The sequence below is a fragment of the Carassius gibelio genome, chromosome A3 (assembly GCF_023724105.1).
Source record: "Carassius gibelio isolate Cgi1373 ecotype wild population from Czech Republic chromosome A3, carGib1.2-hapl.c, whole genome shotgun sequence".
Lineage (NCBI taxonomy): Eukaryota > Metazoa > Chordata > Actinopteri > Cypriniformes > Cyprinidae > Carassius > Carassius gibelio.
Window position 1 is genome coordinate 30,898,275 of NC_068373.1, and position 27,416 is coordinate 30,925,690.

The 27,416-nt window shown below is 40.0% G+C and overlaps 3 protein-coding genes across 5 annotated transcripts; 1 reads left to right on the forward strand and 2 right to left on the reverse strand.

The window, feature by feature from the left end:
* Positions 1-3,475: 3,475 nt before the first annotated feature.
* Positions 3,476-12,292, reverse strand: LOC127943278 (GTPase IMAP family member 8-like). Its single transcript, XM_052539625.1, has 7 exons — positions 12,227-12,292; positions 11,760-11,856; positions 8,837-8,893; positions 8,125-8,694; positions 7,322-7,906; positions 5,173-6,630; positions 3,476-4,763 (listed from the first exon to the last, which is right to left on the reverse strand). Exons 2-7 carry the CDS (start codon positions 11,779-11,781, stop codon positions 4,057-4,059), a joined length of 3,399 nt encoding a protein of 1,132 aa, XP_052395585.1. The 5' UTR covers positions 11,782-11,856; positions 12,227-12,292; the 3' UTR covers positions 3,476-4,056.
* Positions 12,293-15,186: 2,894 nt separating this feature from the next.
* LOC127942714 (DNA-directed RNA polymerases I, II, and III subunit RPABC2) lies at positions 15,187-17,173 on the forward strand. Of its 2 annotated transcripts, XM_052538641.1 has the most exons (6): positions 15,187-15,363; positions 15,551-15,620; positions 15,858-15,988; positions 16,645-16,716; positions 16,806-16,897; positions 16,950-17,173. In XM_052538641.1, exons 1-5 carry the CDS (start codon positions 15,344-15,346, stop codon positions 16,894-16,896), a joined length of 384 nt encoding a protein of 127 aa, XP_052394601.1. In that variant the 5' UTR covers positions 15,187-15,343; the 3' UTR covers position 16,897; positions 16,950-17,173. The 2 variants fall into 2 exon arrangements, with proteins under 2 accessions (XP_052394601.1, XP_052394591.1); XM_052538631.1 differs by having other exon boundaries at positions 15,189-15,363; positions 16,806-17,173.
* A 2,768-nt stretch (positions 17,174-19,941) lies between these two features.
* LOC127942531 (transcription factor Sox-10-like) lies at positions 19,942-27,036 on the reverse strand. Of its 2 annotated transcripts, none has more exons than XM_052538316.1 (4): positions 26,906-27,036; positions 24,109-24,780; positions 22,456-22,718; positions 19,942-22,264 (listed from the first exon to the last, which is right to left on the reverse strand). In XM_052538316.1, exons 2-4 carry the CDS (start codon positions 24,534-24,536, stop codon positions 21,522-21,524), a joined length of 1,434 nt encoding a protein of 477 aa, XP_052394276.1. In that variant the 5' UTR covers positions 24,537-24,780; positions 26,906-27,036; the 3' UTR covers positions 19,942-21,521. The 2 variants fall into 2 exon arrangements, with proteins under 2 accessions (XP_052394276.1, XP_052394268.1); XM_052538308.1 differs by lacking the exon at positions 26,906-27,036 and adding an exon at positions 24,926-25,819.
* Between the last annotated feature and the right edge of the window lie 380 nt (positions 27,037-27,416).

The window sequence follows — 27,416 nt, forward strand, 5'->3', positions numbered from 1 at the left end:
GGGAGTGCAGTGTTGCATTTGGTGCAATATAGATGGACACGCGAGACGAGACACATTCAGAATTAATTAACTTTTAGTAAACTAGTCAGAACAGCGCCAGCGGGAAGCGGCGCACCTCACGTGGGCAGGGCTTTATGCTCCAAGAACCAACACTGCACTAGTGATATAAAACACACACACACACAGGTCTATTAAATTAAGCAATACTTTTAAGGTAGTCTAATATTTTTGTTAAGGAGGTCTAACCAATCAGAGTCCATTTATTGGATGACGTTGGAAAAGGACGATGGGTGGCGAGCTAGAAACTTCCCGACCTCTCTTGTCAGCGAGCGGAGTGAAGAGAATGAACGCATGTTCCTGAGTTCCTGATATTAATCTTTGGAGTTTGCCTACTTTGTGTGCGTTTATGCAAAGATGTAAGTCTATATAGTTCTGATACTTAATATAGTTATCCCGCCCTGTTATGGCTTTATTTTAAAGAAATTAGCAAGATGTCTGTCTCCTCAGAGTTCTGAACTCACGCTGAAGTAGTTAAATATAACAGATTATGCATATAAAGTTATTTATTTACTTCATTCCTTATGTATCATTGTTTGGTGCATCATAATTCAGTTAATAAGTGTTTAGATGTTGATTTTATCATATTCTCCGTAATCCCGTTCGTATACGATGATTACTCATCACTTTATAACAGACACGGAGAATTTGCAAATTACTGTTATACATGCTGAATGCGCCATCTAGAGGGAAATTTAAGTATTGCAGTTAACTAGGAATTGTATTAGATGGGAATATCACGGTTGGAATATCATGTATATATGTTGTCGTTATATTATTGTAATATGTTATTTATTTGTTTATTTCAGACCACACACACACACACACACACACACACACGTTTACTACAGTAAAGTCAGAATGTTCTGAATCCTGTGCCGTGTTTTTACTGACACCCTGGGGCGAGCACAATCTCCTGATCAGCAATAGTTCAAACTTCCCTACAATTTTTCTGATTAACAAATTGGCACAGTAAGGGTAGATTTAAATAAAGAAAAAGGAAATTTAAATAAAGAAAAAACGAAATTTAAATAAAGGAACAACGAAATTTAAAACGAAATGTAAATAAAGAAAAACGAAATTTAAATTAAAGAAAAAACTAAATTTAAAATAAAGAAAAAACTCAATTTAAATAAAAAAAACGAAATTTAAAATAAAGAAAGAACGAAATTTTAATTAGAAAAAAAAAACAAATTTAAATTAAAGAAAAAAACGAAATTTAAATAAAGAAAAAACGAAATTTAAATAAAGAAAAAACGAAATTAAGTTAAATTAAAAACGAGATTAATTTAGATTAATAATAACGGGTAAAAATGCTAATACATTTTGTTTCTATTATTCTATTTTCCACAATGTCAACAAAACACAAGCTCAGACATGCACTTCGGTCCATACAAACTCCGCTGTTCTGCGCTCTAGCCAGAGAACACTCCCATTGCTGGAACACGCGTCGGTTCTATTTCTAGCATGCACGCGTTTTCCGCGTGGCTCGAGCGCGACTGAGACGCGTGTCTCAGGCCGGTGACACACTGGATGCGTGGCGCAAGCGTCTCAGCCGCGTGGCGTGTCGGTTTTTAATTCGGCTCCCATGTTAACAGGTTAGAGCATACAGACCGCCTGCGTGAGACGCGCGTCTCAGGCGCGGCTCGAGCCGCGCGGCAAACGCTTGCTTGCTAGAAATAGAACCGACGCCTATTTTTACCGCGACACGCGCGCCTGTTGGAAGCTTTTCCAGGCTAAATATAATAGGAAAATGTGTTTAAATGTCATTTTGTACACAAATACATATGAATTCCTGATATTTTGATATTTGAAAGTCGACAGGTTGACATAAATTCAGATATAAATGTAATAAAAAAATATTTTTTTTTTTCAAATATTGCACCTGTCAAACATAATCTATTTCGCCGTCAATACTTTTGACGGTGTCCTTTATCAGTAGGCGTAGGTGTGTAGAAAAAAGTATATATTGTTGTAATGAAGACATGAGCCTGGTCTGTCAACTGTCTCCCTCTACAGCAGCAGCGCGCCAGCGCCGCGTCACGCACGCTTCTGGTGTGTAAAGACACAGAATCCGCCACGCTTCTGGGACGCTTCTGGGACGCTTCAGACACGCGGCGCTCACGCCACGCAGCCAGTGTGTCACCGGCCTCAGTGTGCAAACTCCAACCTGTTAAATACGGGAGCGGAAATAAAAACCGACACGCCACGCAGCTGAGATGCTCACAAGGGGGAATGAGAACTGTTTCGCTGGGGGATCCCAGGTGTGCAAAAAAAAAGTAATAATAATAATAAAAATTATATTCGAATTTTCAAATCGAATACCAACCCACCGAACGAATATTCGGGTCCGTTCCATATTTATTTATTTTTAAATCTAACGAGAAAAAAAGCAAATGAGGCACACAGGTACCTACAGCATTTCTAACAGTAGGCACTATGAATACGTACTTATCAGTCCATTATTCATTAAAACTACGGTTCTCTGAATCAACTTTTCGCTTAAGGCTCTTTGAGAGTGCCATTTTTTCATTTAAATATATTCAGAAGGCCTTTCTTCTAATGTTCTCCACAAACTACGACCTGCATGTGACAGTGATGGATAGCTTGACAGCCTCATAAATATGAAGCCTAAAATTTCGCTATCTTCCCCTGGTGGCTTGCTGCAGTACAGGTAATATGTAAAAAAATAACATAAATTTGGAATTAGAATTACTATATCAAATAATAACATATAAGGATACAATTCGAATTTTATTTTATATTACGAGTATCTGGCCTTTACAGTGTCTGCAGAGAAAAATTCTGGCCCTTTGACAAATATAGTTGATGACCCTTGGTTCAGAGCATGACGAGAAGAAAGCGTGCCAGCAGATACAGTCTTTGACCTCGGCCTGGATCTGTGTTGCAGGAGCTTTTGCTTATAGGAGAAAGCTAAACTCCAAGCGCTACAAAGGAATATTTAAGTCATTTAAATCAGTTCACATTTGCAATAAATATCAACAAACATTCCATGACAACACTTGGATTTTCTTGGATTCGGGCTGTGAGTCTGACCCTGTACGTGCATTCTCCAGGTGGTTGTAAATAATAAAAGGGGGTTACAGGGAAAACCCAACATTGTTTTTGCCATTACATGAGGAAATGTTATATATAATAGAAAATGCATAAGGTGTGAGTTGGAATGAGCCATCTTCTGGTTTGCCATTTCAGTTTATTTATGAACTGTCTTTTAATTTAGGTGATTGTTAACAGAATAAGGGGAAAAAAAGCTTAAAAGGTACTGTATGTAAGTTTTTTTTTTACTGTACTAAAGCATAAAAATACCATAATATGTTTGCAAATATTTAAAACACATGCTTAGTTACCAAACTTGCTTATCTGAAAAACAATGCTACAGTCAGTTACTCTTTGAAAGTGTGTGTTCCGGGCTGGTGTGAAACTCACCCTCTACCAGTTCACCTAATTGTATTTCATCAATTGTATTTGCCAGTTAACAGAAAACACACCGTATTTCATTTTATTCATTGTCAAGTGTGCTCGTTCCTGTTCATAATAATAATAATTCCTTACATTTATATAGCGCTTTTCTAGACACTCAAAGCGCTTACATATACAGTGGGTATCTCCTCATCCACCACCAGTGTGCAGCATCCACCTGGATGATGCGACGACAGCCATAGTGCACCAGAACGCTCACCACACACCAGCTTACTGATGGAGAGGAGACAATCAGCAGCCAATCAGCAGATGTGGGGATTGTTAGGAGGCCATGATGGTAGGCACTCTTTCTCTTTTTCTCCTCTTGTCTGAATTCCTGAGCATCTTCAAGCATCCAATTACTGTAAGTATCCTCCATTCTTCTCTATCATTGTGTCAATCTTCTGCAGCAGATCATTCACCTGCTCTCTGTTACTCTGCTTTAAGTCTTTGAGATTCATTCTCTGCTCTGATATTCTGGAATCTGACTATTTGATTTTCCTCTTGTTGTTTTCCCTCCTATCTCTTTCTCCTCTTTTCTTCCTCTCTCTGTCTGTATCTCTGAGCATCTTGAAACATCTGATGACTGTAGTATCCTCCTCCATTCTGCTCTATCATTGTGTCAATCTTCTTCAGCAGATCATTCACCTGCTCTCTGTTTCTCTGATCTCTGTTGTTGAAGACGTGATATCTGCCTCCACACTCTTGAACTAGATGTCTTAATCGACTGTTCTCCTTAATGAGATTCTCTATGGACTTTCCTTTCAGCTGATCTCCCCAAGTGAAGAGAATGATGGAGTATTTTAACACCTCCTGACCAAAAATCATCTCAATCATCTTAGGAATCTGCTGATCATGTTCAGTGAATCTGTCATTTGCACGCAGAACAATGAGAAAAGCATGCGGTCCAGGACTGGACATATAAACACTTCTCGCTATCTCTTTCTTTACCTGCTCACCTGTGTTCAACACATCTCGTGTGTCAAACAATCCAGGAGTATCAACTACAGACACAGATCTGTCTGAAACAGTGGTCTGTTTCACTGAACATTGACAGGTTACTGAATCAAACTCAACCTCAGATTTAAACACTTTCTGTCCCAGTATTGTGTTTCCAGATGCACTCTTCCCACAACCAATTTTACCCAGAAGAACAATCCTTAGGAATCGGAGATGGAAGACTGGAGTATCCTGGATGTTGACAGGAACTCTCTGTACTTTTCGCACTGTATGAAAAAAAAAAAACATTCACACAATCACTAATTTTACTTCAACATGCACTTATCATTCTATGCAAACTTACACTAGATAAATTATTATCACTTTTTATTCATGTCAGAAAATGTCCAGGATAAATCTTCTGAAATTATTGCAAGTAATGTGAGTAGAAAGATGAATGAATGAATGAACATCATTTGTCACTTATGTGATCAATGGCTAGAACATCAGACAAAAGCTGAATGACTGTAAGACGGAGCAACAATAAAAGTGACCTTTATGTTTATAAGCTGCATGTAGTAAGGGCTTTTTAAATACAGAATTTAACCAGAACACTATAACTGAAAACAAACCATAAATAAGAAATATACTTTAATATTTACATTGACAGAATCATATTGATTGTTTTCATCTTACTCATTCTGTAATCTGGACTTTGTTGTTCCATGTAAAGGTCAAATATCTGTTTTTCGATTTTTTCTTCTTCTCTTTTCTGCCTTTCATCTTGTTTCTGTTTCTCCCACTGCAATCGTTCCTGATTCATCTTCTCAAGCATTTTCCTCTCCTTTTCCTCTCTGTCTTTCATCAGCGCTGTATATCGTTCTTCTCTCTCTCTGAATTCTTCTTCCCTCATCTTTCTCTCTTTCTCATGATTTTGTCGTTCTTCCTCCATCATCATGGTCATTCTCTCTTTCTCTTCTTCATATTTCTTCATCCGTTCTTCTTGTTCTCTTTTCACTTTCTCCATCAGGATCTTCATCTTGTTTTCTTCTGTTTCACATTTAGATTGAAAATATTCTTTCTCTCTTTCCATTCTCTCTCTCTCTCGTGTCAATTTCTGATTAAATTCATGCCAAACTCTCTGTTCTTTCTCTCTTCTTTTCTCATCCTCTTCTTCTCTTCTCATCTTTTCCTCTAGTTTCTGTTTCTCCCATTCCTCTCGTTCTCTCTTCATCTTCTCACACATCTTTTCCTCACTCTCTTCTTTTTCTTTCATTAGTGTTTTGTATCGTTTTTCTCTCTCAGTAAACTCTTCTTCTCTTTTTCTCCTCTCAATTTCTATTCTGTTCATCAGTTCTTCTGTTTCTTTGTTATATTTGATCTGAAGTTTCTCTTTTTCTGCTTTTATCTTCTTGTTTTCTTGCTTCAGTTGCTCAGTTTCATGTTTCAATGTCTCTTGTTCTTTCTTCATCACTTCCTCTCTTTCTCTGACTCTGTCCATCATGATCTTGATCTGTTGTTCTTGTCTTTCTCTCTCCATGTCTCTGAACATCTTACATGAGTAGAAACTCGCTCCGTTCTCTCTCAGCATGTCGTCTATCTTCTGCAGTAGATCAGTCACCTGTGTTCGGTCTTCAGTCTGATTATTATTGAACACATGAAATCTGTTTCCACACGCTTCGATCAGCTTCATCAGAGGAGATCCAGGTTTCCCCAAACATTGATCAATGGTTCTGTTCTTCAGATCGTCTCCTCTGGTGAAGAGCACCATGGTGTACATTAAAGATTTCTCCCCAAACGTCTCCTGGATGATCTCCACTGATGCTTCCTCATGTTTAGTGAATCGTCCCAGTGGAAGCAGTAAGAGAAACACATGTGGTCCAGGCAGGATCATGGAGATACAGTGTCTGATTTCTCTCTGGATCTCTTCATTACTCAGTTCAGTATCAAACAGTCCTGGAGTGTCGATCACAGTAACACGTCGACCGTTGATTTCACATGATTCTCTCTGACTCTCTTTAGTCACTGACTCAAATGATGCTTCTGCTTTAAAAGCATTTCTTCCTAAGATTGTGTTTCCAGTTGCACTTTTCCCAACTCCAGTTTTTCCCAGAAGCACAATCCTCAGTTCATCATCTGTGTTTTCTCTTGAAACTGAAAATTAAAAACAAAACAAATCATACAGAAATGTAAGAAAATATATTAATTTACTCTCATGACAAGATCTACAGGGGGTTCATTGATCTCCAAATCAGCGTAGCACCATTTTGGCAAATCTGAGCAGTACGCAGACATTGTACGATCTTCTGTATCAGCCGCGCTGAGCTGATGCACTGTTTTCTTTCAAACCAAAGTGTAAATACAATACAAAAAAACATATCCTTGTGGCGTGGCTGATACAGAAGAGCATACACTGCCTGCTCAGCTTTTCCAAAATGGCTCTACGCTGACTTGGAGAGACACAGAGGAGAGGAATTGTAAAATAAAGTCGTTACTTTTGGTTTCTTTGTGTACAAAAAGTATTCTAGTCGCTTCATAATCCTACAGTTGAACCACGGATGGCAGATGGACTATTCTGATGATGTCTTTCATACTTTCCTGGACCTTGACACTGTTATTTATTTGGCAGTCAATGGGATAGTCTCAAGCCTCCCTGTTTTCATCCAAAATATCTTAAATTGTGCTCTGAAGACGAACAAAGCTTTCATGGGTTTGGAACCACATGGTGATTAATGACAATATTTTGATTATGGGGTGGAGTAACCCTTTAAGAATGTTGAATGTCACAGTTTTGCTGTTTATAAATACAAATACATAAAATACAAATGATAAAAAATATATATACCTTGTGACAGTAAATGAGTCTCTAGTGAATTAATTTTCTTCTTCATCTCTTCATATTTCATCAGTTTTTTCATCTGAGCCTCCAGAAATGTCTCTGTGGAGTAAAACTCTCCTCTGTTTTCTTCCAGCATCTGCTCGATCTTCTCCATCAGTGTGGACACTGGTGTTTTTGAACCGAAGAACTGATGTCTTCCTCCGAATCTCTCGATGACAGACTGTGTCTCTTCACTGAGTTCTGTCTGATGCTCTGAGTCCTGCATTATGAGGACCATGAGGTGTTTGTTGATCCTTGAGCTGAAGATCTTCTGGATCTCCTCCATTTCTGCTTTGTCTTCATTATTGAGTGGAGCATCAGGAACAATGAGGAGGAAAGCATGAACTCCAGGGTCACAGAGAGACACACAGCTGAGAGTCTGACGCATCACTTCCTCTTCTGAGAGACGAGTCAGAGCCGGAAGCTCTATCACACTGATCTGATGACCATGAAGCTCCCCATCTGTCTGCTGCAGGATCTGCTCTGATACAGAGGATTTTAACATCCCGTCGCTCCCACACACGACCAGATTCAGCTTCACAGCCTCTGAAACTGAAGCAAGAAGATTTAAACATGTTCAGTTATTACTAGAAACATTTCATTGATTGGTTTTTCCGTATATAAACTGACATTCTCCACTGATAAGCTACAACTAAATATTGCAGAAACTTAATTGTCTGTAAAGTTGCTTTGCAACAATCTGTATCGTAAAAAGCACTATACAGATAAACTTAAAATTGAATTGAAACATCAAATATCCTCACACTCACGTCTCTCTGTGGTCTGTTGCTCCACTGTGAAACACTGTGCAGCTCCATCACACTCCAGGTGATGTCCATCATTCATCTTCACAATGTCCTCAAACATCTGCAGAAGATCCTCAGGAGAGCTGCTTCTCTGAAGACTGAAGTGTCTGTTTGCACACTTCTGAATGATGTTCTGTAGGACGTCACTGGTTTCTGTGGTCTCTTGTGTGCTGAGCAACATGGTGTGTTGATAAACCTTCTCAGAGAAAGATCCCAGCACCTTTTCCACACGCTCCTGATCTTCTGCTGAACACGGCTCATGTTTGAGGAGCAGAAGGATCACATGAGGTCCTGGATCAGACAGATACACACACTCTCTCACTGTCTGTGTGATCTGATGGTCTGAGATGTTCCTCTGGAGCAGCTGAGGACTGTTGATGATCATCAGGTGTCTGTACTTCAGTCTTCCTCCGACTCTCTCTACAACATCTGGAGCAGCTTCACTGTCAAACACTGCTCGTCCTAAGATGAAGTTTCCTACGAGACTGTTTTCTGACACGCTCTTCCCCAGGAGAACAATCCTCAGATCACTCACTGAAACACACAAAACATGTTACAACATTAAGAACTGTAGCATTCTACTATCACAGAGAGGATTACATTTAGACTGAGAAAAACTGCCCACATTTGTTGTATATTGATCATTATAGTCATTGATATTCTTCTCTAGACTTACGGTTGGGTGGTCTGTCTTTGCTCCGTCTTCTCCTCTGAGCAGTACTGTGAACAACAGCTGTAGAAATTAAAAACACAAATTTAATTCTCTCCTCTCTCCCCGTCCACCACTTCTATAACAGCTGATGATTGCGCCACATTCTTCACAGCGCATACCAGAATAATCAGTAGTCATTTCTTAGCCCCACACACACAGGACTTCAAACCGACCACACCCACTGCTAGAACTCCCATCTTCTCCTTCTTTTCTGTTCATCAACTGGTCACTGGGGTTCCTCAGGGATCAGTTCTTGGACCGCTCCTCTTCTCCATATACACTACATCACTGGGTCCCATCATACAGGCACATGGCTACCAATCTGGCAAAGACTGAGCTTCTTGTCTTCCGTGCCACTCCAAGTCTACAGTATAATTACTCCATCCAGCTAGGTTCTTCTACAATTACCCAGTCAACTTCAGTCAGAAATCCTGATGTTATCTTTAATGACCGGCTGACCTTCAAAGACCACACTGCAATGACTGCTTGATCTTGCAGGTTTGCATTGCACAGCATCAAAAAGTTCAGGCCCTTGTCATTTCAAGGCTGGACTGCTGTGATGCTCTTCTGGCTGGACTTCCATCAAGCACAATCAAACCTCTACAGATGATTCAGAATGCAGCGGCATGACCTTTCTTCAACGAGCCCAAAAGAGCCAATGTTACACCTCTCTTTATCTCCTTGCACTGGCTACTGGTTGTGGCTCGCATCAAGTTCAAGGTATTGATGCTTGCATATAGAACAGTCACAGGCTCAGCACCCGCATACTAGGGCTGTGCTATTAATCTAAATCGTAATAAAATCACAATTTGAGCGTGCACAATTTCTAAATCGCTTAATAGCATGATTTTCGGGGGCCTGACCTCCCGCAGTATGCTATGTGAACCAGTCAGAATGAAGTGCGCCTAAATGGAGCGCGAGAACAGAACAGACTGGGCATATGCCTAACTCCAGGTTCACACATTCACACATGAATATCTAGCGCATGAGCATATAGAGAGCTGTGAGTGCACAGGACACAGTTTGAATGAAGGGAGACACATTTTAAGTGTGCACACTCTCTCCGGGTGAGAGCATCGTGTATATGAACACACGTGTCTGGTTTTGTGACCAAGCAAAGGAAATCTGCGTGCGAGCGGAGAGATTGGTGCTCATGCATTATTTTTATGTGCTTTCGTGTTACAATAACGCGCTCTCGCTGCTGCTTCTGCACCGCATACACATACTATATGCACTGCAAACGGAGTATGTGTGAACCTTGGGCAATAAATATATTTCAACACCTGAGGCACTGCTACAGTGAGCTCTATGACCAATGCCATGTCTAGACATTTTGTTTGACATCTTTACTTAGTGATTATTTTGACTAATGTCTTTTCTAGAGACATGTTACAACTTCTTAATAAAGCTCTAATTGGTGAATCTTAAACACTCATGACCTGAAACATCAACAGAAACATGACTGAGAAGGAATGCTTAAAGGGGGGGGGGGGTGAAATGCTATTTCATGCATACTGAGTTTTTTTCACTGTTAAAGAGTTGGATTCCCATGCTAAACATGGACAAAGTTTCAAAAATTAAGTTGTACGTTTGAAGGAGTATTTTTGTTCCAAAAATACTTCCGGTTTGTCACAAGTTTCGGAAAGTTTTTTTCGAGTATGGCTCTGTGTGACGTTAGATGGAGCGGAATTTCCTTATATGGATGCTAAGGGCACTTCTGCCGGAAGAGCGCGCGCTCCCGTATAGCAGAGCACTGAGAGCACAACAGACTTCACTGATCAGAGCGAGAGCGTCGCCAAATGTCACAAAAGAAGTGTGTTTTTGGTTGCGAGGGCAAGACAACCCTGCACAGATTACCTAAAGAGAAACAGCATTAAGGGACCAGTGGATGGAGTTTATTTTTACAGAGCATCAACGGAGTTGTGCAAGTGTTTGTGTTTGTTCCCTGGATTTCGAAGATGCTTGTTTTACAAACAAGGCCCAGTTTGACGACGGATTTGCACATAGTTTATTTCTTAAGGATGATGCAGTCCCAAGGAAAAAGGGTCACGATCGTGTGTTGGAACCGCAGGCGGTGAGTAAAACTGCTTAAAATATCTCTGCCTCCTTGTTAGTGCATCCCCTCCCCTGCCGGAGACCCGGGTTCGAGCCCCGCTCGGAGCGAGTCGTTGCTGCTGCTCTCGTTCAGTTTCAGCCTCGGGATCTGATTCTGGATCATAAATAAACAGCTGAATCTGACTGTTAGCCATGGGATGTTTTGGTTGATGGTTTTGTCCTCACGATAATGTCACAGCTTCCAGACGCTCTCAACGCAAAAGCCTACTGGCGCTCGTGATTCTTTAGCTCCGCCCACACGTCACGCCTCCAGCCGCTCGTGTTTTTCCGGGAAAAATCGGTACAGACTATCTTTCTCTTATGAATATAATACAACTAAAGACTTTTTGGAGTTATGAAGGATGCAGTACTACTCTATAGGTACTCAAGATTAACAGGATATTGAGTGAAAATTAGCAATTCACCCCCCCCCCCCCCCTTTAAATATCCCCAAATACCAAAAATAAATAAATAAACAAATAAATAAATAACTTTTATTGTAAAAACTCAAAGTAAAAATTCTCCACATTTCATTGTACTTATTAGTAATTGAGTAAAACTTAATGAAAATCTAGATAAATCCGCTGTTCATCTTACAAAAGGACAGATTAGAGCTCTTCTAACTGGATTTCAGCTGTTCTTTACATGATCTACTTTTATTAATTAAGCAGATCAACTCAAGATGTTTTGTAAACCTGTATATCTCCACATTTTGCAAATGTATTTTCTTTAAAAGAGATGACTGACTCTGATGTTGATTCAGCTATTAATATGATTGCTAGATGAGTCTCACCTCGTCTTTCTCTGCTGGACATGTTTATGTTCTGTTCTTTCTTTACTCATCAGCTGATCATCATCTTCTCTGAGTCCTGATGTTTCTCTTCATCATCCTGTCAGATATTACACTGGTTTAACCTTATTAACACACTAAACATACGATTTAATGACAAAACAAGAGCTGTCTGAGAGATTTGTTTAGAAATGTGCAGAATTTTAAATTAAAATGTATTCAAAATGCAACAAAGGCATTAAACTTAATAAGAACTGATTAATTACAACTGTACATTTTCCCCTAAGAAACAACTTTAGATTGTGTTATTGTTGTTCTCTGATATATATGAAAGTGAAACCAACCATTTCTGCGACTACAGTTACAATTACACTCTTAATACGGTCATAAAATCATCATTTTGCGTCGTATATTATATTTACTTATTAAACTATATAGAACGGAGAGTGTCTTTAAAGTAAAAGTGATACCAGCATGTCGAAGTTTGTCATTCCCTTCATGAAAGCAGGAAGAAACCTGTGTGGGCGGAGTTTGTGACGAATCACTCGTTTATCATTAATAATAATTATCTGTTTAGCCTCATCCTTCAGTCACTCGGTTCTTCAACTCCCTTTCACTTTAACTCCATTGGAGAAAAGTTGAAGGCAGTTGATAATTTTCTTATTAAAGCTTTCAAATAAACGCATTTTGATTTTATTTGCGTACTGACACGTTTGTATTTCACAGTCTCTCAGTACATTTAAACCATAGACATATAAATACCTAGACGCCTCATTGGCCGCTTTGAGCCGTCGCCGCGATACGTCAACGCGTCCGCCATGTTAGTGAGGGCAAGACTGCCTTAAAACAAATTAAAGTAAACGGGGGAGCTGCGGTTTTTACTGAATAGAAACACCCTAACGTTCTCACTTACCAACCAATTTCAGAGGTTAAAAAACAGTTAAAAAAAACTTTGCCTCCAGTTGTTTAGTAAGGTTTGGAAGATTATTAATTGAAAGCTCAGATTTGTCTCACTTGATGATTTTGTTGATTTTTTCGGTTTACAAATCTGTTAATTTAGTATAACTGTGACATATTCATGTAATGTCATTTGAATGTACGTTGTTTTATTGCTTTCTCTGTGTTCAATCGCAACATTTTTCTTTCTTTTTTTTCTCTCTTTCTTGTGTCTCAGGTCAGAACACAGCTCATTCCCTTTGAAGTACTGGGATAAAACCTAAATAATACATATTTAAAAACTAATAATTTAAAAATTTAATAAAACAAGTAAATACAAATCACAAACTTGAAGTCTGCTTTTCATTTTGATAGCACTTTAGCCTACAGAAGAATACAACAAATAATAACATGTAACTGATGAGGCTATGGATCCAGTGAAAAAGAAAATATGGACTGACAGTGCACAGTAGAAATATAGTAAAAGTGATATGTTATATTAAAAAGTATATGTAGTACAACTTAAAGTAAAGGGAATAATATGAAAAGCGAGTACAACGTTACAATAACATATGAGATATAATAGATTTATTAAATTCTATGTATAATATGAATAATACCATAATAAATAACTGAACAACAATAGGTTAATAATAGCAAGAAGAATATGTAATATAAAGGCTGGAATAATACAGAATAGATAAAAATGAAGAATAAATTAATAGTAAAATAAAGAGTAAAATAAAAGAAATTGAAATGTAATTTTAAAATAATAATTATTAATCAAATTAAGACACAACTAATGACACAACACAAAAATATTGTGGACATGAGTTCCAAATTGTGTTTAATTAATGAGCTCCTGTTCGGAGCCTGTTCGCGACTCTGTTGATTAAGATCGGCACTTCGGAGTCTGTTCTCGACTCTGTTGGTTCAGATCGGCACTTCGGAGTCTGTTCGCGACTCGGTTGATTCAGATCGGCACTTCGGAGCCTGTTCGCGACTCGGTTGATTCAGATCGGCACTTCGGAGTCTGTTCGCGACTCGGTTGATTCAGATCGGCACTTCTGAGCCTGTTCGCGACTCGGTTGATTCAGATCGGCACTTCGGAGCCTGTTCGCGACTCGGTTGATTCAGATCGGCACTTCGGAGCCTGTTCGCGACTCTGTTGATTCAGATCGGCACTTCGGAGTCTGTTCTCGACTCTGTTGGTTCAGATCGGCACTTCGGAGTCTGTTCGCGACTCGGTTGATTCAGATCGGCACTTCGGAGCCTGTTCGCGACTCTGTTGATTCAGATCGGCACTTCGGAGCCTGTTCGCGACTCGGTTGATTCAGATCGGCACTTCGGAGTCTGTTCGCGACTCGGTTGATTCAGATCGGCACTTCGGAGCCTGTTCGCGACTCGGTTGATTCAGATCGGCACTTCGGAGCCTGTTCGCGACTCTGTTGGTTCAGATCGGCACTTCGGAGCCTGTTCGCGACTCGGTTGGTTCAGATCGGCACTTCGGAGCCTGTTCGCGACTCGGTTGATTCAGATCGGCACTTCGGAGCCTGTTCGCGACTCTGTTGATTCAGATCGGGACTTCGGAGCCTGTTCGCGACTCGGTTGATTCAGATCGGGACTTCGGAGCCTGTTCGCGACTCGGTTGATTCAGATCGGGACTTCGGAGCCTGTTCGCGACTCTGTTGATTCAGATCGGCACTTCGGAGCCTGTTCGCGACTCTGTTGATTCAGATCGGCACTTCGGAGCCTGTTCGCGACTCTGTTGATTCAGATCGGGACTTCGGAGCCTGTTCGCGACTCGGTTGATTCAGATCGGGACTTCGGAGCCTGTTCGCGACTCGGTTGATTCAGATCGGGACTTCGGAGCCTGTTCGCGACTCTGTTGATTCAGATCGGCACTTCGGAGCCTGTTCGCGACTCTGTTGATTCAGATCGGCACTTCGGAGCCTGTTCGCGACTCTGTTGATTCATATCGGGACTTCGGAGCCTGTTCACGACTCTGTTGATTCAGTTCAGCACTTCGGAGTCTTTTTTTATTATGGTGTGACGGTTTGTAGGTGTCCAATCTGTCGATGAGTCAGGTATGTTTTCTTCTGTCCTGATGTGAGAGTTATGAGAGTTGCCCACTCCAATATGGCGGCGACGTTGACGTGCGGTCGAGCGGCCAGTGAGGCGTATTTATATGTCTATGATTTAAACAATTGTAACTCACTGTATATTCAATGATATGTTCAACAAAACTATTGCAAACGTTGTCTTCCAAGAGTGTAACTTACATTTCAATCATACAATCTCCAGCGAACCACTCATTATTTAATTATTAATATGCATATAAACGCCATAATAATAATAATAATAATAATAATAATATATATATATATATATATATATATATATATATATATATATATATATATATATATATATATATATATATATATATATATATATATATATAAACACACACGTCGGTTTTTGTTTACGTACGAGGTCAGTGTTGTTGCGCTTGTGTTTCTGTACGGACTTTGGAAACTGCAGCACCGCCGGAAGTTCATTCCATGCTTTGATTCGCGAAGAGACAACAATTCTAATTATTTAGGAATTTAACAATTTAATCGTTTTATACGACACGCGAGACATCAATAATGTCTGATAACGAAGACAAGTGAGTTCCCAGCACGTCTGTTAGAGTGTTTTTGATATGTTTGTGAGTGTAAACACGACGAGACTCTTAAGAATGTAGTGTTTGTGAATCCTGTCTGGATTTAAAGCGCGAGGTCGAGCGAGTATTTCATTTGTTTGACTGCTTGTATGTTTATTCATCTCTGGTTCTGTGTTTTGTCTGTGCTCAGTTTCGACGACGGAGATTTCGATGATGTTGAAGATGAGGAGGCTCTGGATGATCTGGAGAACGTGGAAGATGTGAGAACAGAGTTTATATCGTCGTGTCTGATGAATGTATATCTGATAACTTATATAGAATTAGCTGATTGAGTGGACTCTTTCAGGGTTCAGTTCTTGGGTTTGTAGCGCTTTAAAATGTAGCGATTCTGTGGGACTAGGTTTAAGATGCATCCAGAATTTGAGGGATCGTTTATGCATATTGATAATCTGTGTGTGTGTGTGTGTGTGTGTGTGTGTGTGTGTGTGTGTGTGCAGGAGGATCAGGAGCACGTTCAGATCCTGCCGGCGGGTGAAGGACAGCAGGCCAATCAGAAGAGGATCACCACTCCGTACATGACCAAATACGAGCGTGCACGAGTGCTGGGGACACGAGCGCTGCAGATCGCGTGAGTGACCTCTGACCCTCACACCCAAGTGAACTCTAGTGAATGTGTGGCATAGCCTTTCAGAGTAAACCTCATTTGGTGTGTGTGTGAATGAGGAGAAACCTTCATCGTTGACCAGTGTCTGTGCTATTTATCTTCTGAAATCACGAGCGCTGTGTGTTTGTTCTGTCTCCTGTTTGTTTGTGTCTTCACCTTACGATGCTGAGAGTCAAATATATATCACACACAGCAGTATCAGATTACTGTTATTAATATACTATTACTGTATTCATATTTTGAGTTTGTTTTCAGATTTTTTGTGCTTTTGTCACTTTTGTTAAACATTTCCCTTTATTTAGTATCAGTCATGTTAGTACTTAAACTTATTTTAATTTCTCATGCAAAGTTGCTGCAAAGAAAGCATTTATAATTTCCATTGTCTGCTTTTCATACAATATTTACATTTTCAGTCTTATTTAAATTAACAAAAAGGTTTAATAAACAGTTTTTTTAACCTTAAAAACATCAGTATAAATAAAAGCCAGTAAATATTATTTGTATAGCACTTTTCTTTTTTTTTTTTAAGAAACATTGCTTTGAATCAGCTTTATATTTGTTTTATTTAAATGCTCATAACCCTGCATGAATCATCAGTGACATCACTTCCTGTTTGACAGGATGTGTGCACCAGTGATGGTGGAGCTGGAAGGAGAGACGGATCCACTGCAGATCGCCATGAAAGAACTCAAGTACGACAAAAAAAAAAACATTTTATTATATTACAGCATCACTGACAGAGTCAGAATTAGTATGTTTGTGTGTGGTGTGTGTTAATCAGGAGCAGGAAGATCCCCATCATCATCCGTCGGTATCTGCCAGATGGGAGTTATGAGGACTGGGGCTGTGACGAGCTCATCATCACTGACTGAGACACACACACCATCACTGACTGAGAGATACACACCATCACTGACTGAGAGACACACACACACACACACTCAGCAGTGTTTAAAGCTCAGATCTCAAGTCTTCTGTTCTGGAGCTTCATGTTTCTTCCAGCAGTTCCTCTGTTTGTCCACAGGAGGGCAGCACAAACACATGATAAACTCTCAGCAAAGAGGACCAGTTCATTCTCAATCTCATTATTTATTGTTCATTCGTTTCCGTTTTATTCGTGCAATATTAAACTTTTTTTGTAGGAAATTATACACTGCAATTATTTTTCAAATTCTTGTGAAACAATGTTACATTATCAGTAGATTCACACTGAATGTGTTTAATAGTTTGATTTTAAGCTGTTGATTACCACAAAATAAATTTAGGAAACAATAACTAATTTATAAATCTTTTTTTTTATTATTATTGTTATTTTTATGTAAAGTAAGCATAGACATGAGAAGAGTTTCGCGGGGTTTGATTCGAATGGATCAGCGATAACGAACCGTTTCCACTTGACTGACGCACTAACAGCGGGATCTTGATGTAAATATTCATCGTTTGCGCTGGTTAAAGTGTCTGAATCTGTATTTTGAGGTTAAACTACTACTCAAGATATATGAACGTCTGCTGATGTCATTCCTGTGGATGGAGTTTAAGGTCCGTAATCGTATTGGCTATAAATACCGTTACGAACGAGCGTGCTTTAGATTATGAATGTGTGTATATGGATCTATTCTGGAGTAATAGTATTGTCCCAGTTATCATTGTCATGTAACCTACGGTGAGTATTGTGTAGCTTCACACTCGTAAATCATCTCGGTTAAAAAGTCCGTTGAACGCGCGCTTCAGAATCTCACCGGAAGTTGAAGGTCATGTAGTGGAGGAGACCGGAGGAAACTAACGCGCTCAGTTCCTCCAATCAGAGACGAGATACGAGTGACGACACCATCTCTGCCTGTGCAAGATCGTTTCACCTCAGCTCAAGTTTTCAACAAAATACTGATCTTGAGGCATAAAAGGTACTTTTTTTTATTTTAGATGACTGTGATTTTGAACATAGCCTACATACATTTGACCTCTATGTTACTGATAAAATAATAATTATGCTAATATATGTGTTTCTACCTAGCATATGACATTTTATCATATAGCTGCAACATCAGGGGCAGGGCTAACAATGTGCCACATGACTCGGTGTAAACACCTTGTTTGTCTATGTTGACATTTTTCAGTTAGAAAATGAACATATTTTAATCTAAAAGTACTTCAAAAATATCAGTGTTACACATTAAACGAGCTTCTTTATTTTTAACCAATGAATATTATCCCCACATGATCTTAATGCTAATATGTCTGTCTTGTACCATTTCATTAAAGTTTGGTTAAAGAATGTTCTTGATTCATCAGCTGATTACTGTATACGAGTAATATATATATATAAATAATTAAAATCTAGTTACCACTAGAATAGTTGTCTTTTCTTCTGCAGAAATAAATAGACTTTCCTATTCGAATTCATTTGATGCCAGACATCTAAAATAATTTGAACCATTCACAAAAAAGTATTGGTACTACAGCAGTAAAATGGTTTCTCTGAGGTCGGCTCTTATTTGAGATCCAGTGGGTTAATGTGACTTATGTTTCAGCTTTATAATAGTCCCCACCAAAGGGGCAATACACTCTGACTTCTTGCATTTAACTTAATATCGAAGTTCTGGTGTTATTAGTGAAAATATATCAAAATATATATATTTTATTATTGGAAAATGTTAATGAGGTGTTTATATGATTGTCCCACAGCCAGTCTAAGTGATTTAAATACATGTTAGATGTCACTTCAGTTCATTCCTTACTCTGGAAACGGATGGTGACACTGAGCGCACATCATTGTTGGATACATGATATAGAAAGGTCACATACAGTTGTGTTTCACATCCTTCATGTTACTGGATTTCACTTCAGCCAATGTACATGCAGTATTCAGTAAATAGTGCACTTAGATTCACTTCTGAGCAAAACATTAGCAGTGGTTTATGGGCAATTAATTTTGTCCTCGTGACTCATGGAGTCACAGTCGTATGATGATACAAAAGCAGAAAATTAAAGGTTTTTAGATTATGGTTTGCACTCATCTAACTACTCTCTCCCTCTCTCTCTCTCTCCCCCCCCTCTCTCTCTCTCTCCGTCTCTCTCTCTCTCTCTCTCTCTCTCTCTCTCTCTCTCTCCCCCTCTCTCTCTCTCTCTGTCTCTCTCTCTCTCTCTCTGTCTCTCTCTCTCTCTCTCTCTCTCTCTCTCTCTCTCTCTCTCTCTCTCTCATGCACACTTTTTAGGAATGTCCAAATCCTGTTGCAGTGAGACCTGCAGTGTGTGTGTGTGTCTTTGTATCCAGTGAAACCCTCCCTCCTCTCGCTCAGCCGGAGCTGAATGAGTCTCTTTGTTTAACCAAAGTATCACACAGATGATTAAATCAGGGGAATTAGAAATCAGCCTCAACTCTCAGCACACACACACACACATGCAGATAAGCAGGGTAGCATTCACACACACACACAGTGTCAATGCAGAGGCTGTAGAGATGTGCAGTGCATGATATTAGTCTCGTCCAATCAGAATGAACTTACAAGCTCATAAAAACATTGCATTTGTTCAGAACAGAACACTAGCATACTGCATGGACACAAACTCAATCTAAACTACATTGCTGTCACATGACAGCATTATTATGACAGCAAATATTTGCATTATCATATGCAGCATTCAGTTTGGCATTTGTCTTAAAGACAGAAAAGTAATATATTCTATGTGTCCATAGGCTACTGTGTTCTGGTGGAATACATGGGTGATAACTATGGTATGGATAATGAATACACATATTTTTACACAAAAAATTACACATCTAATGTGTTACTCACCATTACCTTTTAATTAAATGATTTGTGAATATATGTGTGTGTGTGTTTGTGTGTGTGTGTGTGTGTTAAAAAAGTAAGGAAGAATAAAATGAATATCCAGGTAAGTATAAAGACAAGGAGGCATTTGAACAGACTGCAGCTTTATTTAAAGTGAGGGAAGTTAGTCACTGCTCTCTTCTATTTACACTGATAAAGAAAAACAACAACACTTTTACCCACCACAAAATTACAGTTTCCAACATCAGAATAAAACACTACTGATAAAAACCGAACAAAACAACAAATATAAATAATAATATGTAATATAAACAAGAATTCTGTTTGTTTGCTGTTTATGAATAATACTAAAGAACAGGTCAAAAACTATAACAGTACCAAAGGGAAGAGAACATCTAATAACTAACCCTGATAGCACAGGTATCACAGAGATGTCATTTACATCTCCAGGACGTCTATGGGACCTTTCCTATCAGATGACAAGTGATGCATATGATTATGTAAAAATGACATCTTAAAGACATCTATAAGATGTTTGTACACAGCAGTTGCTTTCCAGATGAAGCGATCTTTAACAGACCTCATGCAGACGTGCGTGTGCTATCTGAGAAACATCGTTTACAGTAACAGACTGCAACAAACATGTTTTTATTAGCCGCAATCTTTTATTTCTCTCTTTTTTTATAAAATGGTGTTTAAAAATATATTAAACGTTAAGACTGGCATTGTTCTGAAACGACATTACTTCAATAAAAGACCAAACGGCGCGTTCTTTCAAATTCATGTAGATTATTTGTCACGTGGGCGTTTAAATATTCATAGCGGCTAACGGCTGATAAATTTAGCGCGCTGAAAAAAAAAAATAGATTTGCGAGATTTAATTCGAATTTATCCTCGATGACAAACCGTTGCTGATGGACTGAGGCACTTAAGTAAAAAAAAAAAAAAAAGTCTTTATTAACCGGAAATGGTTAATTCCGATGACTGAAATATTGCCTGTGTTTGGAGTAAAAGGTAAAGACGAGTAATTATCACGTCCTGGCACTGATATTTACACACGCTGAAAGTCATAAAACACTAATGTCATTAACAAACACTAGACAGTGGTGAAGACTTTTCAGTGTAGTTATGGCAGCACAAATAACAAGAGTAACAACACTAGAAACGATTACAACAACGAAAACACGTCATTATTTGTTGATAAAAACAATATGGCCTTGTTTTGGTTAATAAAAAGAGATTATTCACTCATACAAAACCACAACAACATGGATTTCCAGATACTATCATCAGTTGTGAGTTTGTGTGTGAAGTTTGAGTGATCTAGTGTTTGAGCGGGTCGACTTCGGTACTGATGTTTGGTTTGAGTGTTACTGCCACTCAAGAGTTCAGAAACTGCACCTATTTTTGTCGGATGTTGTTTAATGTTTTGGTCTCAGAACTTTGGTAATATGTTTCATGAGGGACCACAGGTGTTTAATTTCTTCCTCCTTTAATTCGTCTAGCGTTGAGTGAATCTGTGTCGGTTGTGAAGGTTTTATCAGCCTGAGGCACGTGAGAATATGTTCCCTGCAGATCTCCACACACACAAGTTTCTCTCAGGTTCCTGTCTGTGTAGACTGTGGTGCAGGTGAGCGTTTGTCATGATATTCAGTCACACTTTTGTTGGACCCTACATCGACTGGACACCAAACCAGCACATCGCGTCATGGTCGAGATAAGGTGGTGTATACGGGCTGCTCCCAGTGTGTTGGGCTGTGTGACTGCGGCACGGAGCCGGGGTCTGGAATGGCGGTGTACAGGGGCCTCTGCGAAGGGCCCATGTAGGAGAAGGCGGAGTAAAGGCCAGAGGTCTGGCTTGAGTGAGCGTAGTACGAGCCGGATGCCTGGTGCTCAGCGTATTCGGCGAACTGCGCGCGGGACGCCAGCGAGGGGAAGGCGGCGCTGTAGTGTGGCAGGTATGTGACATGTGACCCGCTCGCCGCTGCATCACTGGAGAAGTGCGTCTCACTCTTAATCTGCGTCTTCCCGCCATCCGATCCCAAGTGTTGCTGGGACGGCAGCTGCTGCTTGGAAAGCCAGGCGGTGGAGTGACCGCTAGCGGCTGCCAACGCACTGGAGATGCCGTAAGTGTACGGCGAAGCCGAAGACCCAGCGCTTGTGCCACTCGATGACTGCGGGTGGCCGTTGGGCGGCAGGTACTGGTCGAACTCGTTCACATCAAACGGCTCCATGTTGGCCATCACCTCATGGCTGATCTCGCCAATGTCCACGTTTCCAAAGTCGATGTGCGGTTTTCCACTGGCCGATGAGGAGGCGGAGCTTCCATCTGCTCCCACCCCCAAACCGCTCCTGGAGGCTCCGCCCTCGCGCTTGCCCTCACCGGATTTACCACCCTGCAATTCTGTTTTAGGAGTAGTAGGGGGCGTCGGAGGGCTGTGACTCTGACCTGAAGGAACAAATGGATACATTTTAGAGGAAGCAGTTTGGGGTGAGTAAGATTTTTGATGTATTTGAAGGTTTTTGCTCACAGATGCTGCATTTATTACTTTTCTAACACTATAAATGTCTTTACTATCACTTTGGTCAATAAAAGTGAGCCCGGATGTCTTAACAGTAGTGTAGGTGAGTGTAACTCACCTGTAGTGTGAGGGTGGTGTCCGTCGCCCAATGGTGATCCTGCGGCTCCGCCATGAGCCACCTCCAGATGCAGACTTTTGTAATGCGATTGGCTGTGACTGACCTCGCCCTCAGAGTGGGCGTCACCCTCAGAGCTGGATCCCGGTTTGCCGTTCTTGCGTCTACGTGGCTGGTACTTGTACTCGGGATAATCTTTCTTATGCTGCTTCCTCAAACGCTCAGCTTCCTCGATAAATGGCCTCTTATCTGACTCGTTCAGCAGCCTGAGACAAACATGCAAAAAAAAAAGGATTATCTTTTGCACAGTATATATAATGCAAAAACATTCATGCATTTTAAAATACCAGATTATTCAAGAGTGAAGTGCTCAACTAATGTGACATGTAACAGTTAATCACAGGACAAATAGAGAGAATATAATCCTATCATCACAGTAAACTCCTATATAAATTCATAACTCAGGCACCAATATAAACTGACATTACAATCTTATTCCAATAAACAGAATTGCAATATTCCATCAGTGCTTTTTAAATTTTAATACTTAAGTTTTTAAAATGTGTGTAATCATTTTTTTCCCTGTGGCCTTATTTACTGTATGTAAAAGAGTAGTTAAGTTCTGAATAGACTAGACACTAGACTTTGAGATTGTTGAGTTGTTAAACACTGAAACTGTCTCAGATTTCTCATCTGAGAGTTTAACATGAGCAGACGATCAGTGTGTGTGTGTGATATTCCAGCTGGTGTCTGAACGAACTCTGCGGTGTGATTCTCCACCTGTTGTGCTGTCATCTGTAGAGCGAGACACTTTGATTCAGAGACTGCAGCTATAAATCCAGCAGAACCAAACACTCGCTCACACATGAAAATAAACTATTTTAGATAAATGCCCTCAGTAATAGCTGAAGCTGGCCTTCTAGCTCAGGTTAATAGTGTTGTTTACAGACTGTGGCCGGTGTGTGTGTGTGTGCTCTTTTCCACAGCAGCTCCTGAAGGGATTTGTCCTTCTAATCTGGCATCTTGAAGGAATGATTATTCTGAGTTAAAGCCCCTGAGAAACTCAAAGCCAGAGGCTGAGTTAACAACACCACTGGAGCAGTGTGCAGTCAGTATTGTGGTCATCAGACGGACAGCAGAACCTAAGAGAGCCATTAAACTCCAGCATCAGTTATTTAATGAGACAATTACAGTAATGAATTCATGGAGGCTGTTTCTTGAGTGCTTTATGATGTGAAGGGATTGAGAATGTGCAGATGAACCTTTAATTCAGTCACCATGATTTTATAGAGATGCTTTGTTTTGCTCCCACCCCCCCCCCCCTCCCCCATTATGTTTATTAATTATATTTTCAACAATGACTAATTATTCTTATCTGTAAATTTTTTTTTATGTTTTAATGTTAATTTGATTTCTTATGCATCTTTTTGATTATATTTAATATTTCAAGTAAAACAAAGTGAAAAGCAAACGTGCTGCTTAGATAAAGATGCCTTTGGAGTATATTATATAAATATTAATTTGTGCATGACATTGCAAACATTTAGTAGCCTACCATAATTTATAGTATTATGGTACTAACATCACTGCACCATGGTGGCGCCACAGCATCTTTAGTAAGAGTTACACAGCTAAACGTTATGTTTTGTCTCTCACCTCCAGAGTTTTCCGAGTGTTTTGCTGAGCTCGGCGTTGTGCAGGTGCGGATATTGATCCGCCAGTTTCCTGCGCGCGGCCTGCGCCCACACCATGAATGCGTTCATCGGCCGCTTCACGTGCGGCTTGTTCTTACTGCCCGAGTTCACGCGCACGGGCATGGGTACGAGCGTCCAGTCGTAACCGTTGAGCACCTGACTGACCGCCTCACGGATCCCGATCGGGAAACGGTCGTCGTCTTCGTCGGACTTCACCGAGACCCCGGCCGCATCATCACCGACGCCCGGCATCTGAGACGCCTGACCGGGAAGAGGGGAGTCCGCCCCGCCGGGAGCACCGGACGAGTGTCCGGGGGACATGGAGTGACCGTCGTCCGAGACCCCGGGACTCATTTCCACCTCGGACATACTGTGCTCCTCCGCCGACATCGGTCCTCGCTCTGCGGCCACAGCTGTCTGCGGAAGGTCTAGTTGTTCTGGCAGGGCCTCTGGTTTTTAAGTTTATTCACTAAAATCAGTTGCCAATGCTTTTTAAAATATTATATATATTATTATTTACTTTAGGTCCTCCAATGGAACGTTAACTCGCTTAATTTTTACACGATCTCAGTTCTTTTCAGAATGAATCCATCCGCCGTCTTTCTCAGGATAGCCTATAGATCTGCTGAAAAACCTGCAAAAAACACACACACAAAGGAATGTTAATTTATTTGTATTATCATAGGTTGTCATGCTACCTTTACATGTTTTTATAAAGTATTTCTTCTGAATGTGTGATAATATAAATACGGAGTTGTAATGGGATATAACCGCACAACCTCTTGGCTGTTCATGACCCAGCACTCCGAACAAGATAAACCTGTTCAGGAAAAACTGCTACAAACACTGAGGCTTTGACTTTATTTAGGATTGGTCTTTTTTCCAGCAGTCATACGGTGGCGTCAGTGTGTGAGTGTGTTATTTTAGCTTCACTTCTGCTAACAAGCTACTGTTGAAGGTTTGTGGGTTTGTTCAAGCTCCCGGGAGAGAGAGGGCAGGATAATACGGGCTTCATTCCGCGCGCTGCTGGATAAACACGGAGCGGGCGGCTGCGCTGCTGAATTACACACTGTTTGTTGCTGAAAGCACAAGTGACGACTTATAACCAGCAGAAAAACATGGAGAGTCATGGCAGTGCGTTTCTGAAAACTCAAGCAAGCGGCATAAATAATAAACTATTTATTTGGCGTCTAAAGGTCTGACTGAAGATCAATCAGAGAACCAGGATTTCTCTCAAAGTTTGAACTGAACACAACAGATAACCTACTGTTTTATATACGGCAAAAACACTAGAGATGCGACTTGAATTTGATCTTAGACCTGCTGTTGATCTCACGCATCCATCCGACATCAGTTTTAATTAAGATCAGTCACATGTGACTTAACTCAAGTGATAACAGATTCATTTAATATTAATTCAGTGATCACATTTGGCTGGGTCACTGGGATACAAACGTTTAGATCTGTGTCCGAGTGACTTGTGTGTGTTAAGTAGAAGTTTCTTTGGGACACAAATAGCCTAAAATACACCTCGTGAGACTTGATAATTAGTTTTTAGTAGGCTAACACAGGTATCGGTCAATTTCTTTAATTGCGCTTTTGGGTTTGCTCTGTTTTCCGTTCAGCACATTTTCTTTTCAGAAACTTTGTTCATTCATTTTAACAACTCACAACTCTTTATTATTGCTCTTTTTTATCCGCCAATTTTAACTTCGTTTAGGCCTACTATTTAAATCTTATTCAGTTCATCTTTAGCTACATTATTTCGGGATACTCTGACAAGGTTCACACAGTACAGTAGGGCGGGTCATTACGCCTGGTTTGGCAATAATTTGCCCCTAATTCACTCATGCCAAAACTCTCCTAAATGGAACAAGCCCATTCAAATATTCCCAAACATTTAAACAAGTGTGCTCAGATTTGTTCTATCTTTCATATATATAATGTCAAGTATATCCCGAAATAATGTAGCTAAAGATGAACTGAATAAGATGAATATGCTTCCAGTAATGAGATATTGTTGATTTGCATCTCTGGTACAATTTCTGCCTTTTTATCAGAATATCGTATCGTGAAACTTTTTTTCTTTTTGGGTGAACATAATATGTAGATTTTGTAGGCTACTTTAAGTTTTCCTCTTTTCATATCAGCAAATTGAACTTAAATCTGATGGATCTGTAGAGCAGTTTGAAACGGGATTTGCTCGATAATGCGCGAGTAAAACGTGTTTCAAAGACTATAGCAAAAATTGTTTGTATTTTTAAAAGCTCTTATTTATAATACCGCCAACAACATAGAAAGAAGTACTTTAAATTCGTTATTTAATTACCTGTATTGTATATTGTGCGTCAAAAACTGATTAAGCAACTTTCCCCTTAAAGACAGATTAACCCAACACGACTCTGATTTACACATTCACGCAAATCTGGAAAATTATCCCTCGTGACGCCAACTTAGTTTAAAAGACTTCGTGCTCAGGACATTTGAGTATTTTACACTGTTAATCCTGAAAGATATATAAAAAACGTTCTTCTTTACAATTACGCCCTTGTTACCAAAGCTCAATCCACAGAGAAACCCCGACTTCACGTGTAAATAAGAAGGTGTAGAGAAATAAAGTCAAAGCAGAGCATGTGTAGCCTATTATTAACATTACTGATACTAATTTCTGTGTTTAGCGGTTTCTCGATACATGCATTGCCGTATATTCCCACACAGAGTAAGAGATAGAGAGAGAGGTAATAATGTGAAGCTCTTACAGCACTGAAGCAGGTCGCCCGCCCAGCGCGAGAGTCCGTCGGTTCAGCCCCCTCGCTCGCGCTCTGAATGCCTGCTCTGTGTCGCGCGCCGGGGCTTAAAGAGCCTCGTTGTGTGAGGAGCGAGAAAAAAAAAAATCAGTTCGTGAAAAAAAAAAAAAAAAAAAAATTCTTAAAGGAGCAGCAGAGCCTCGCGGGTCGCGCTCTGATTGGCTGCTGAACTTCGCCCTGAAGTTTCTCCGCGGAGGGCGGTGATTTCTGCTGCAAATCAACCACATATCAGGGTGTAATCATTTTATTTTATTTGAGAGTTTAACATTTCTTTACATTTACTCACACATTTGTATCTATATATGCTGATTTAGCTCTCAGTTATAACGTTTTGGTGTAAAGTTGTTCTATTATAAATAGTTTTAAATGGCTATTGTCTTCTTAAAAATAAAGGTTCTTTATTGGGATCGATGGTTCCAAAAGGAACCTGCAACATCCATGGAACATTTAAAGGTTCTTAATA

Bases quoted from the DNA above. Each gene is read 5' to 3' on its own strand.
- LOC127943278 (XM_052539625.1), bottom strand. From the start codon at position 11,781: ATGTCCAGCAGAGAAAGACGAG. The intron at 8,894-11,759 runs GTGAGACTCATC...TAATTTCTACAG, and splicing joins GTCCAGCAGAGAAAGACGAG to CTGTTGTTCACAGTACTGCT. The intron at 8,695-8,836 runs GTAAGTCTAGAG...TGTGTGTTTCAG, and splicing joins CAAAGACAGACCACCCAACC to TGAGTGATCTGAGGATTGTT.
- LOC127942714 (XM_052538641.1), top strand. From the start codon at position 15,344: ATGTCTGATAACGAAGACAA. The intron at 15,364-15,550 runs GTGAGTTCCCAG...GTCTGTGCTCAG, and splicing joins ATGTCTGATAACGAAGACAA to TTTCGACGACGGAGATTTCG. The intron at 15,621-15,857 runs GTGAGAACAGAG...GTGTGTGTGCAG, and splicing joins ATCTGGAGAACGTGGAAGAT to GAGGATCAGGAGCACGTTCA.
- LOC127942531 (XM_052538316.1), bottom strand. From the start codon at position 24,536: ATGTCGGCGGAGGAGCACAGTATGTCCGAGGTGGAAATGAGTCCCGGG. The intron at 22,719-24,108 runs GTGAGAGACAAA...TGTTTGTCTCAG, and splicing joins ACACTCGGAAAACTCTGGAG to GCTGCTGAACGAGTCAGATA. The intron at 22,265-22,455 runs GTGAGTTACACT...TTGTTCCTTCAG, and splicing joins ACACCACCCTCACACTACAG to GTCAGAGTCACAGCCCTCCG.